The sequence below is a fragment of the Sceloporus occidentalis genome, unplaced genomic scaffold, assembly GCF_023333645.1.
Source record: "Sceloporus occidentalis isolate IW3139 unplaced genomic scaffold, rSceOcc1.0.p SCAF_107, whole genome shotgun sequence".
NCBI lineage: Eukaryota > Metazoa > Chordata > Lepidosauria > Squamata > Phrynosomatidae > Sceloporus > Sceloporus occidentalis.
This window is the reverse complement of record NW_028317087.1, coordinates 1335887-1349777: the sequence shown is the minus strand read 5'-3', so window position 1 is coordinate 1349777 and position 13891 is coordinate 1335887. Positions and strand designations below refer to the sequence as shown.

The window sequence follows — 13891 nt, the reverse complement described above, 5'->3', positions numbered from 1 at the left end:
GGTCAGGTCCCCACACTTGTGTGGGGACCCAATCAACACACAACCCCCTTCCCTGAAGCTGCCTGTGGCAGCTGAAAACACGATTGCTGGGAGGGATCTCAGGCTCGGGGGCGGGCTCTGAGTGGCTGTGCTGTCTGCCCAGACTCCTGGGCAGACAGCAGCAGCAGCGCCCCCGTGTGGTGACTCAGCCTCTTACATCCACAATCGTTGATCGCCTCCTAAACGCTTTTAAAACAGGCGTCCACCGCCATACATTGTATGGCGGATGTTGACGCCCCGGGGAGGGGCCAGACATGGCCCCTGGTGCCGATTGTGGCGTTGCTGAATGCTTCGAGGTCGAGGCACTACAGCAGCACCGTTTGGGTGGAGAAAAAAAAAAAGTCGATCACGGATCGTTTTTTTTTTTCATCCGTTTTAACAAATGACGGTCCTGGCAAGTCATTTGTCGTTAACTACTTGTTTTTCCGTGACGTGCCCGGACCGGCAATTGTCATCAAGGGGTTAAAGGAGTGGGACAGCAGCTTTATGTATTTAAACGGTAATAGGCACTTAAATGCAAAATGGTAACAAAAATGGCGTTCCATTCAGATTAAAGAAAGGTGAGAATGCCTCTATTAACCCTTGGCTAGACATCACTATACAGATAAAAAATAGAATGTATGACATTTTACGCAAAATGATTACAGTCTAATGGACCATCCCTGTTCACTGGGTGCTGATGACCTCAATGGCGTGTTCACCTACCTCGGCGAGATAAGTCACAAGGCTAAAGGTTATGTCGGAAAAGGCGTCGTGCAGATACCGGCACACCACGTTGATCCAGTTGCTGCAGTCCCTGGAGTAGCTGTGTGTGCTGTATAAACTCATCATATGAGCCAAATTTGCAAGAGTAGATGATTTCTCCTCGGCACATACCTAGGTAAGAAACGCACAGAGCTAAAGGGACACTCATGCACCATCAGTACTTGGGTTTTGCGTCAAAACCCAGCTTGCTTATGGCTGCTGCGTTCTTCCGGCAGACTTGTCAAATGACACCCTGACCTCGCTTTTACCGGCGGGTCACGAAGAGGTTAACATTCTCATTTTAGATTGGCCATTAAACTGTAGCCCAGTTGGCCACCCTGGATCTAATCTAACAGGGGGCGCGCTATGAAATCCACTTACTTTGGCTATCCTGTCTGCAGTTTCTTTACAGAATTGCGTTGGGTTATCAAAATGCTGGATTAGATGAGGCAACAAGCACAGAATGTTGAGAGGAAGCCCTGGAAAATAAATTAAACAGTATTAAATGTTCACTGTCTATAAAGGGACATTACTAAGACCGTATGGTTTTCAATTTAAATGGCGTGTAATATGTGATGCAATTCATTGGTTTATTACGCTGTCATTTTGCTCATTTGTAAATCAAACTGCTCACACTCACACACAAAAAGCGACGACAAAGTGTGTACACGAAATTCAACACGAGGTGTTTGGGTGCCGGCCCCGACATCGTGAGCACCCCCCCACCCCCCATTTCAGTTCTGCTTTAAGTGGTTAGAGCAGAAGCCCCAGAAATAAGCATTCTGACCGGATCAGCCAGGACATGAGCCTGCTGGCACTATAATCGTGTATTTCATAACTACATCATTATTTATCTGTATACATACATACGTATTTTTTTGCAGTTTCTATGTCACTTTTTGGGCTGCACAGAACACGGTTAGGCTTATACACAGCAAACAGTCTGAGATTTTAGAAAAGAGGGACCGTCCCTTCTTAAGAGGGACACTTGGGAGGTTTCCTGAGAATCTGTAACAGTCCGGCTAAGTTTTATCATTAGCGGCCACAGCCTAGCTTCAAACGTAAATCAATGATAGGGTTTCTTTTAAGGCTACGGAGCAACCTACCGGCTATAAGCGGTGGATCCACTAACTTATGCTTCGACGTGGTGATGAGCTTGCTGAGAAGGTGAACGGTCATCTCCTGTGTAGCCACCGAGGTAAATCCCTTAAGGAAGAGCTGCTGAAGGCCTGGAAAATTATTCCACTTCAGTTTAGCCTGCACCGTCTCGATCTTCTCCCGGCTGTCTGATTTGTCTAGAGGCATGTGTGTCAGCAGCTTGTTTAAAAGCTTCAGAGCGAGGAGGTACTCATACTCGTAGTCTGATTCCAGCAAGGATGCTGCGATCCAGAATATGGTAGCCATGAGGTTGGTGGGATCAGTAGCTGGCTGCAGATCCTGCATTCCTCCCTCTCTGAGGGAGGAGAGGCTTCTAGTCCTTGCTAAACTGCCGCCATGATTTATCCTTCCATCCATTATATCCAGTGTGTTACTCCGCCGCCTGTCACCTCTCCGGTCGACAATTAAACTTAGCCGCAAGGAGTTACTCCTCGCATTGTTGTAACATCCCATGAAGTTACCGCTACTCAAAGGACTTGTGCTTAGGTTCAGCTGTCCGGTGCTCTTCCTGTTGGTTGCGTGCTTGTTGCCCATTATTGGGTCATGGTAGGATGTTCTAAAAGAAGAAACATAAATGAAAGATAAAAGAAAAGACAAAAAAACACAAATACATCACACAAGCAGTGTCTTGGTAGACTTCCTTATGCGGAGAACAGAAAAACCTAACTCCTGGAAACGCGTTCCCCTCTTTGTTTCTACATGAATTTGCTTGCTCCCACACGTGAGCATCTGATGTTTGCAAATGAGGTGCACATTATTTCATATAAAATAGTGTACATGTGTAATACGTATTATTACCACTACAATGTCACAACGCATATGCAAGTTTTCCGAAGGCTACTTACTGAGTGAGTGCAGAGAGAAGATCGTAATGCTTCATGGTCTCCGACAACGTGTCGATCGCTGACTCCAGTGTTAGAAGAAGCTCTATCACAAAACCCTAGAGAAAAAATTATTAGCATACAAAGAATACAACGGTGAAACCTATTACTCACAATGCTGATCAATCACAACTTCAGCAGTAGCTGCTGTAATGATCTGACCTCAAGATATCAAAGGGATTTACTCTGGGAAGGTTATTGAGCATCAACTTGAAATTAAAGTTTAAGGTTTACGTAATAATTATGTGAACACGAGGTCTATATTTCACTATTGGATATGTAGCTTTGTATCTGTGATTGGGTACAGGACTGCGAACATGAAGGCAGCAGGCAAAAGAAGATGATGTAACCAAACTACTGAAGAACATTAAATGGCCTCCACCGTCTCATTGTTTTCTCATTAACACGGTATGGCGACTGATGCCGCAGCCAGAAACGGGAACCCTACAGACAGACAAGTCATGCATGAGCATGATTAGATTTTAAATAGATATTGTATATAAATCACAACCCTGTAAAAAGAGCTTACCTGGGCCTCTTCACCTGCATCCCCAACAGTATCCACCAGTCTGGAAAGGAGATCTGAGAGGGTCTGTGCAGTAAGTGGTTGCTTGAGGGCACGGAATATCTGAAAAGACCTCCCGGCATAGTGACGAGACGAGCAAGAAAGAGCCGTTTGCAGGGCTACCTCGCTCAGGTGGCGCTCCAGCTGGAACCCTGTAGGATGCACAAGGCGAAGGTCAAGCCAAAGACCTGAACGGCCGGGGAGGAGTAAATGTCTTCACGTTTTGGTGCAAACTGCAGAGATCCCCTCTTACGTTTTCCTCTCATGGCACACATTTCTCGGTTGTGTAGCAATGTGTTTTAAAAGCCACAAAAGAATTACAGAGAAACACCCCCCCAACATGTATACTAACTAAGGGGTATCTGGAAGCTTTGTGGCATCGGCATATGCACATATGAAAATCCCCGATCCAGGTTTGCTGCTAAACACTTTGGAACAAATGTGACCATCCCCAAAAGGTTTCCATATTTCCATGACCCACGCATGGCCTAATGGAAAAGCTTGGACAATAATGGCTGCAACCCCAACCCCGAACTGTCTTAGCACATAGTAAGTAGCAATATGTATTTAGGGCTCTAATAAAACTTAAATCTATTCACTGGTATATGAACTACATATTCAATTTGCTAATATGTAGTTTATATGCCAGTGAATATAATAAATATGCTCATTGTCAGTATGAACCCCAGACAAATGTAAATTTCTTACACAGCTAAGAATTAATGTATTGTGCCCCCTACTGGCAAACAGGAGTCTGCGCTGAGGGGTACGCTGATAGCGGTAACATCCATGGATGATTATACATTTCAGATCTACTTTTTTCACCCCAACTGTCAGACCTGGCTAACTTTATAACCATAAATCAGCTATATGTACAGCTAGTTAGACTACTTAAGGCACTTGCAATAACTGGAGTGCAACTTGAACAACAAGTCTACTTGTGGAGGCAAAACATGACAGGGTTATGTAACAGTAAAAACGATACTGCTTCTAACAAGCTAAGGGGGTAAGAGAGTGTATGTTAGAGTGTGTATGTACCGAGAGAGTGTTAGTATGAATGTGTGTGTGTTTGCAGCTGTGTAAATATGCATTAGAGTGCGCATGTTTTTGCATGAATGTGTGTGTTAACATGACACCTAGTATTTACATAGAGCCTTTCTCCCAGTGGGACTCAAAATCGGTTTTAGCACATGCTCTCGGAATTAATGGAAACTGAATAATAGTTATTACCCAATGAATAGTAGTCATTTATTGAAGGATGAAGGGCTCAGTTGAACCTGCGCCCATGAGGTTTGAATAGTCTCTGCACTGAGGGGCATTTACCACCTGAGCCATATCACCGGTGTTAGAGGGAGTGTGTATGTCAGCATGAGTGTGTATGTGTAAGTGTGTGTTAGAGGGAGTGTGTATAATAGAATGAATATGTGCACTGGGGGTGTCTTTACCTGCCAGCAAGTGCCAGCCCAACTCTGCTGTTTATTTTAGACTACTTTATAAAATCTCCTGGATATTGCAGTCACAGTAAGCAACATATATGATGCTGATGATTTTGACACATGTGTAAGATTTAGGTACAATAAATAAGTGTTTAACACCACCAAGTAAACATACCTGATCGAGAGTTCTTAAAGACAGAGACCACATGCTTTAAAAATGCAGCGAGTTGTTCAGCACTTTTAATACAGGGGTTCTTCGCAGAAACGTCCTCATGGTTCCACAGTGGTCCTCTTTTTCTATAAAAGACATAGTAAAAATTAGCCGTGTAACATGTAAAAGCTATGGGGTCACCACGCAGTTCTGCAGCTGAAAGTTGAACAGAGTTGAAGAGAATTGTAGTGTAAACACTCAGACACAAAGCTTTGTTCTTTTTTGCCTCTCAAGCCTCCACTATTTGCCGCTAAAGGTACTAGAATAAAGTCAAATGCTCCAACTATGTTACACTGACCAATGAGGGTGTAAGGACTACCAAATCAATAGCCCCCTCCTGTCCCTTATTACTCCTTACGGGCAAGCAAAAGTCATAGAGGTATCAGGAGAGGGCAAGAATATTCACAAATGGTGGTTCTCCTCCACCGCTCCACTTCTGCTTGCTAAGAGCACAAAGTAACGGGTGCACTACAATCTATGAGACGATGAGGACACATGAAACTCTACAAAGTGATCTATAACACACAATAAAGCAATATAAAAATAACCCATAGACACAGGTCTACATTTGCTAGTCTTTCTGTTAGCGCATGTGAAACAAAGACAGATAACTAGAATGGGACATGACAAAGTCACTTGAAAACTTGATTTAGAGTAATGAAACCCGGCCCTGAAAATAAGGGCTGTTTCTGCAGTCATGAAATAGCAGCCTGAAAAACGAACTCTCTTCATGTTACATCAGGTTTCTGCCAAAGCTGCAGGCCCTTATTTTGTCTCCCTGCTTCATGGAAGACGGCTCGTGAGTCACTTCTTCCTTTCCTCTGTCGGCAAGAGAGCAGATATTGACAGCGAGGAATGGATGACTTACCGCAGCTTCCGCGAGCAATCACGCAGGAAGCTAAAAGGCGTCCCGAAGCTATACGCTGATGCACAGAGAGGCCTACAGCGGGAGAGGAGCTATTTCCAACCCATAGCCCAGTGCATTTTTATAGGTTTCATTTTCTCCTAAAAATAACTCCAGCAGTCTGTGTTAATGCTGGCATGGCCAAGGTATATTTCTCTGTGGCATAGTGATATGTATGTAAGACAGGGTACAGATTTAAGGCCATATAAAGATTTGTATATAAAAATATAAAAGAACCTGTTCACCTAAAAGATGCAGACTGTGTGAATCTATACCTTGAAGTAATGAATTCCATGAGTGTCTTCACTTTCTCATCTTGCTCTATGGAGAGGTCCACCTCGTTGAGGATGGTGGTGTGCAGGTGAGGGACAGCTGAGCTGGTGTTCCCTAAGCTAATGCTAGAAGAGGTAGAACTGGAGCTGAGTCCTGAGTCCGTCATGGGAGAAGGCTGGTATTCAGGCATAAAATCATTAATACCTAAAAAAACAGCACCACAGAGAGACTAAGTATCAGCAACTCAGTACAGAATTATAGGCACCTAAAACATTTTGGGGCCATGACAAGAACTGAAGTTTAAATGGTGATGGAGGACAACAAACCGTAACTTGCTTCGCAAGCAGCTTTTTCCATTCTTTCCACAAGCAGCTTTTTCCATTCTTTCACCATAAGATTCTAGCAAATTTTATGGTGAAAGAATGGAAAAAGCTTTTTTTCCCCATTTATGAATACAACGTTAACTGGAACGTAGGAAGGATTCACGCCCGTTAATGTGTCCATTTTGGTAACGTTTGTAAATCATTACACCTGGTTAGGTCCTATTAATGGTAGACCATCATGGTACTGATAACATCAGCCAAGGAGTACTCCTGCAGTTAAGAAAATGACGGCTGTACCTGTGAAGGAGAAGTCCAGATGTGAATTGTGTTTGACGGTAAGCACCCTCGGCTCGTTACATTCTCTGTTCCTGAGGAGGACAGAAGCAACGGTCTGCACGCTGCTGTTGGAGCCCGTGACAATCAGTAAATGCAGAAGGAGGCGTTTACAGTGTTCATACACCTCAGCATGGTAGTGGTCCAACCCTAGAACACAATATTAGAGAACTTCAATACAAATTAGTAACAATGCTGTCCAAAGATCAAGCTTTGACCATTTCAACGTCTTTCCAGCGGGCCACACGCGAAAAGATTGTTCCATTTGTGCCGCTAGAATGTGTTGTGCTGTGTGGGTCAGTGAACAGCAGTAGTGGTTGGCACAATGCAAACCTTGTTAAGATTGTTGAACAGACTTATAAGGTGCACAAAGGTCAATAGTTTCATCACCGACATGTTAATGCCCAGTGGCTTCAAACGTTAGAGGATTATTTGTATTTATGTTACAATTTTAGCTGTAGTAATATACGTAGTTGGCGAATATTGCAAATGGAATGCGAGATATAGCTCTTGTTACCTATGAAAATTGCATGAAGTAAGAGGTGTAGGTAGCCCCCCCATTCAACTTTCACACTGTGATCAATGATCAAATCCGTCAAAAGGATCACTGCTATGTTACACCTGAAACAGAAAAAGGCACAGATTGTGTAATAATTGTACAGAAAGTAGTGGAAATGCGTAAGAAAACACTGTTAAGCATCCAACAGATACAATGTGAAATCTACGTCCTAAGGGTTTAAGGTCACTGGTGCTATTTTGCAGTTCCTCCTGTCCCGTTTTCGCTTCATATTCGCGTTCTTTCTCCTTTTAGCATACTTGGTGTATCACGTTCATACCTGTGTAGCGAAGTGCCAGGTGATGAGGTTTCAGGCAGATAATCCACCAGTGGTGACCAGCATCCACCGCTGGGTGGGAAGGGTAGTGGTTCTGCTCCATTGTGCTCCATCACCTTGAGACGCCAGTTTGAGAACAGTGGCATGGAATCACCTGTACATTAATAAAAATGGCACTTCTGCATTCATTGTTGCTCAGTGTCTAGTTACATTCGCCTTAATTTACATAAAACACACATATATATATATATTTCCAATTTCTCAAAGCAAGAACAGGTACTGCCTTTGAAATATTTCACAAACACCCTGACACTTGAGCATTAGCCGAGTTACGTCATCTAAAACAAACGCAAACAGGGCTTCTAGAAAGCCGCTAAGAGCATTAGCTTCACTCCGAGGTAGCTCTGTACAGCTTTCTAATGCGGACAGCCGTGAAGAACACACAGTCATGTCACCCAACAGTGATAACCGATAGAGAAAAGCAGTTTGAGGCCCACTAGATGGATCGTCCTCCAAGCTGTGAGAGCCTCCACATAGCTGGTAAGATTTGGCTCAGCGGAGTCGGTAGCCCCAGCATTATTTTCACTTCTTTAAGAAGCTGATTATATAAGGAATGGAATTATGTAATTGCTTTACAGAAACTTAGGGCAAGGAAATCTTCAAGTTAAGAAAGCTTTTACGTGAGTTTTTTATGTATATTTAAATCTAAAGCATAATTTGAAGGGGAAAAGTCACCGGATGGTTCATACTTTTTTCTTCCTCGTACGACCCCCCAGAGCTGCTGCTGTAGCGGGACTCCAGTCTGTGGTGTTGGCGATTCAGGTTACTGTTTAGACCGCTGTAGATATCTAGATGTACATAGCTGGTGGAAAAGACATACAAAAACTAAGTATGGACTGCAAGTCGTCAGCTTATACCTGATTAACTTCAGCTTTTCATTCACCTCATCATCATGGCATAATAACCCATTGTATGAACTAGAATTATGCATTCTAAAAGCTATTGTGCCTCAATAACACAATGAGGGCACAACTCATCCTCGATCCAGGGGGGAAATCGTGTTTGCCAGGTGGCATGTTTACTGCAAACATTTTCCTGAACACATGAGCATTAACTGATCCCAGGGATCCAACTTTAACTGATCCTAGGGATCCAATTAGGTAGACTGGATGGGCAGGATGGTTCTTATCAGCCCATACATTGTGTTATGCATGTTCTCTGCACAGGTAGCGTGTAGGGCTTCACGGGGGACACTTACTTTTCTTCCATGCCGTCTCTCAGATGCTTGTTTTCTTGATTCCCATCAGCTGGAGCTACCATGGTATTGCTGCTGGAAGTGGTACCTGGTTTGGGGGAAGAGACGTTTTCAGATCACAGACAGTAATACATTGAACTGCCCTTGCAAGACAGTTGCTCGTTTTGATACACATACAAATATTACTGGTGTGTTCAGTGCGTATATTAAAGCATACAGAAAACAGAGCAGAGAAAACATGAAATTTCTAAAAATTCAGAATGTATTTTTTTGTTCAAACTGTTGGTTGAATTAATGGTCGAATTCTCCTCAAAGAGTTTTCCTTTATTTAGATCATGCGCATAATCGAGACAAGGCACACAACACACAAAAGTCGAAGCGTTGTCTGATTACATGTTTGAATTACATGGTTTATATAACCTCTTATCTACTTCTAATAGCATGCATCATTCTGATTGGTTACTTTTCAAGCAGGTTACGCCTCTTTAAACTGCATAATTAAGAATGGCTTAGACTTGACCCTTTGCACATATATATATAGAACAACAGAGTAGACGTGTTGGCGGAAACTCGTGCATATATCATAGACTAGACATTCCCTGCTTTCTTATGTCTTTGTCAGCAATAATATTTACGATAACATAAGCATTTTTCTAACACAAACAACCACCAGAAATGTATGCAAATGCATTTTGTGCCTAATAACATGCCTCATGGCTCCCAAAGAAACCATTGATCCCAAAGAAACCAATGCATCCATGAACAAGCTAACAAATTCTACCACGCGCAATGTTCACTGGCATCCGAACCCACACATGCCACTACAGACGACAAACATGACTTACCTGAGGTGACGGAGGGGATTTTATAGCTGGAAGTGATGCGATAGTACGGGGGATTGTCCATGTGAGTTACTCCGGAGCTCACTTGGTCTGTAAGCTGCAGCTCGCTAACCAACTCTTCAAGGAGCTGCATGGTCTTATCTCTGCCCAGATACACGATCACCTTCTTTACCTAAAAGATCATCAACAATGAGCAACATGTTTAAGGGCATGCTTCCACAGGCACGTACGAGCTTGCAAATGCCTCCAATGCACACGTTTACCCCTTTCATCAGGGGACGTCTGCCTGGTTCACCAGTGGAAGCGGGGGCTCCACCACCACAGGTCTCTATGGTACCCTTAAACAGCAACTTGCTTTAACCTACAGACTGGATCCCCCCCCCCATAAGCCCGCCATTAAGGCTTGAATTTCTATTTAACTAAGCTAAACAGAGAAACGCCAGACTTTTGCCTTCACGACCAATGAGTTTCTGTTAATTAAGCACGATCGCACCATTCTGCACACTACGGGCAGGTTACGGCACATTTCTTGGCACTCACATAAGGTAGAAGGCTGGGCTCGCTATTCACGCCACAGATGCTTATCAGAAAGTGCAAAATGATTTTCAGGTTTTTTGGCCAGCCATCTGCAAGCGTCGTCCACACGTTCTCAATTTCTGACCAAGCAACCTCGTCACCGTACTGTAACATAACACATTAAGCGTTAAAACACAACGTCATTAGTACCCAGCTTTTTTATTTTATTTACAGTTTTCTAACCAACCCCAATAACGATAAGGGCCCTTTTTTCTTAAAATATTCTGTGTTTTAAATATTCGTTTATTAACAAGAAAGCTGGTAAGCAACTCTCAGATCTGCAACAGTGAGGTGTCTCTAGAGCGTGTATTTATACTCTTAAATGAATAGAATAGTCATCATCACACTAAAGAAAAGATAGATTGAAGATCCCAACCCATTTACAACAAAAAAAGCATGTGGCTACCATAAAGATCTGGCGCAAAAGTAAACAGTTGCCTTCTTATTACATATAGTACATATCATTGTAAAATGCTAACCATGAAGAAAAAAAACCTAAAATGTTATTTTGCCTTTTGACGACTTTCAGAATGTATTAATTACGTAACATCTGGAAAGGGTGATCACCACCAGACATTACTGGTAATGTGTCCAACGGCCATTGAAAAGGCTATACCCATACTACCATATACAGAGCTAAAATCCAAACAAAGGGCCTCATGTCTGGCATTAGAAACTGTGGATCTTCATAAACTTTGCAACAGAGCTTTGCAGAGCACAGAGACAGCTAAAGGTGACATCTATGGGAATATCTACTAAAGTTGCTATGAGTGTTGGCTACCAAACACAAGAAATCACTGTACATTACGAGGGTCCAACCCCAGTGAGCTTCAGGTTTTTGGAAAATTGCCATCCCAATCAGCCCTACATGATGCCAGGGATGGTCCATCATGCATTAAGCAACATGAAAATACAACTCTTCCATAATTACTCCTGCCAACCACTGCTTTAGTGCATTAACTCCAGTGTGCGCTTATTACTCATACAATTTAGAGTCATGTGCGAAAACTGAGATGTATATAACAAACCGTCACTAAATATTCAGAGCTTTCCACTACACTACAGGAGAAATAATGAATGACTAGCTCAGTATCACACATTTTTTATGTAAGCAACATATTTACCTTGGCAGTCATATACATCAAGTTGTTTAAAACCATAGCTGTGGCTTGAGGTGACCCCCAGCCCTCTCCTCTGAGCCAGCGCCTGCTGTTCACCATCATTTCTCTGTCTCTGAGCGAATCCTCCACCTCCTCTTCATGTCTACGCGCAGTGGGCAGAGGCTTCAGATCCACCAATTCTATGTTGTTCATCCAGGGCAGTAAATAGTGCAACATCACCTGTCGGCCAGCAGGGTGCGCCGTCTGTATTCTCTGGCTGATTTCTATGAGAAGAAAGTTAGCAAATACATGTAAATAGGCACTATGGAACCCGTAAGAAATCTGCGTATGATGCTATGCCAGCTATTTAGGGAAAGTATTTTCATCCCCAACAGCTCACTGAATTGTATGATGAATCGACAGCAAGTCAGTAACAAGGGGCTTTTGAATTGACCCATGCCTTTCAGAAATTGCCACTTCTATATTGTATAGAAGGTAACATTGACCCATGCCATATTAAAGTTTTTTCCCCTGATAGCAGAATTCGAAGTAGCTTAATTAGAGTTTTTTTTTGCCTTGTTTTGGCTCAAGAGTAGGAAGGTTAGGTAGAAGGGTTGAACTTGATGGACTTAGGTCTTTTTTCAACCTTAGGTACTATGTAACTGATAAAAATGTATTTTGCATTTGCCGCCAAAGCCACACTGCACTGTTTTGATAAACACAAGGTATCAACAAAAACACACAACCAGCAGCAGAAACATACCTGAAAAAATGGCAAGGGTTAACTCCGGGTAAGTCCTCGCCAGTTCCTCCGAGAGCTGGTAATAGGACACGGAGTATAGATGTGGCAGGGGCGAGGGGAGGCCCAGGATGCCATCAGTTCTGTGTACTTCAAGTTTGTGAGCATAGCGGAACATCTTCGGTTCCAAGATCTGCAATAAATAAATAAATAAAAAAAGGTATTACTGCTCTACGAGATGCATCACATTATCATTTAAACATTTCCCCATTAAATATTTTTGTTTAGGAAACCGCGCTGTCGGCTCGGCAGTGAACATTGGGAGCTAAGCAAACTATTATCTTAACGTTAATATTAAGTACAATAAATGTGTTAGTAAGCAAGTGCAACAGGTTGGAAAAAACCAGCCAAAACTGAAAAATGCATGGCTATTTATCTAAAAATTGCTGTCGTATTGCTTTTGGGGCTGGGTTGGATCAAGCATCGTGTGCAAAATATTTTTTTTGAGGACATTGTGGACACTTTTACAAGCCTCGGGAAGATTGAAGAGGCCTTGCAAAGTTTGCCGAGCCATTAATTCTTCCTGAAACTAGAGATGTGCGAATGGAATCAACGACAGCTGTTAAAGGTAGTTTATGAAGCCATAAGCTTCGGCTACTCAATTAAACTGTGTTGTGTTTGTCTTTTAATGAGGTCTTTTCCACGTTTATGTGACTGTTTTTTATTTTCCAAGTAATAAAAGACAAGGTCGTAAGAGTGGATCAATGTGTACATTCGGACCGAAGCGCTCACGTGCCCAGCCTGCGAGCGGATTGTTTTTTATTATTTTTTTTTCTTTCTAGCTACTGAACTTTGCTTAAGACATAAATCCAATGCTATGGAGTATTTACAAACCTGCAGTAATTGCATAGCAACCTCATAGATATCCCTCGCAGAATCTGCTGCCTTGAACAGGATCAGATTAAGAAGGGTCACAGTGTCACACTGATAATCCCTGTAGAAAGATTACACAGATTTATTTTTCTGTACAGAAATAACATCATTTTTTATTTTTTTGTATAGGGTTTGTGTTTACAATAGAAATGGTTTTACCTGTTCTGGAAAACACTGGCTATGGCTTTAAAACAGCCAGATGCCACCCTCTTGGAGCCCGTGTAGCACCGATCCACTGCCCAGTACATAAGGTTACTCTGGTCGGGGTTCAGCTCCAGTAAAAGCATGACGGCTTCACACCCTAACTGGTGCACCTGTTGGTGAGGTAGTGGTAATTATGGTACATCAATATATATTTCACATGTTATTCACAACAGGGCTGTAAGTAACCCAAAGGCTAGTTTTATGGGAAAGAGATCCAGAAATCATCGCATTATTACTGGCAAAAGCAAGTTCGATGGGACACTGCAGGACGCGGGTGACATATTCCAGGCCTCTCAAAAGTACTCGGTAACTTTACATTAACCTTTGAAGGTTTCAACTCAATTGCGGGGGCAACAACCTATCAGCACCTGCTTTTGTGTTCCAAGTTTTAAACAAAAGCTATTAATGACATAAAAGTTTACATGTTTAATAATTATAATTATTTTTTGGCTCTCAACGGGACTAGCAATGATGTTCGTAATGCTGCATGACATCGTAGGTGTTAGATTCTGTAGAGAGGGTGCATCACCTTTACGGACTTC

General features: G+C 42.6%; 1 protein-coding gene across 3 annotated transcripts in view; it reads right to left on the bottom strand.

Moving 5' to 3' along the window:
* The window catches only part of LOC149283246 (protein furry homolog-like), an 82971-nt gene that overhangs the window by 14313 nt on the left and 54767 nt on the right, over positions 1–13891 (bottom strand). For 2 of the 3 annotated variants that reach the window (XM_089497760.1, XM_089497759.1), the window contains exons 31-48: positions 13305–13459; positions 13107–13206; positions 12237–12405; positions 11498–11757; positions 10338–10478; positions 9765–9969; positions 8959–9043; positions 8450–8562; positions 7704–7854; positions 7385–7488; positions 6832–7017; positions 6214–6415; positions 4999–5120; positions 3352–3539; positions 2787–2881; positions 1890–2497; positions 1165–1262; positions 745–915 (exon numbers count right to left, since the gene is read on the bottom strand). In XM_089497760.1, the coding sequence (XP_089353886.1) occupies positions 745–915; positions 1165–1262; positions 1890–2497; positions 2787–2881; positions 3352–3539; positions 4999–5120; positions 6214–6415; positions 6832–7017; positions 7385–7488; positions 7704–7854; positions 8450–8562; positions 8959–9043; positions 9765–9969; positions 10338–10478; positions 11498–11757; positions 12237–12405; positions 13107–13206; positions 13305–13459 (3153 nt within the window). The remainder of the gene's footprint in view (positions 1–744; positions 916–1164; positions 1263–1889; positions 2498–2786; positions 2882–3351; positions 3540–4998; positions 5121–6213; positions 6416–6831; positions 7018–7384; positions 7489–7703; positions 7855–8449; positions 8563–8958; positions 9044–9764; positions 9970–10337; positions 10479–11497; positions 11758–12236; positions 12406–13106; positions 13207–13304; positions 13460–13891) is intronic. The other variant, XM_089497761.1, reaches the window with a different exon arrangement.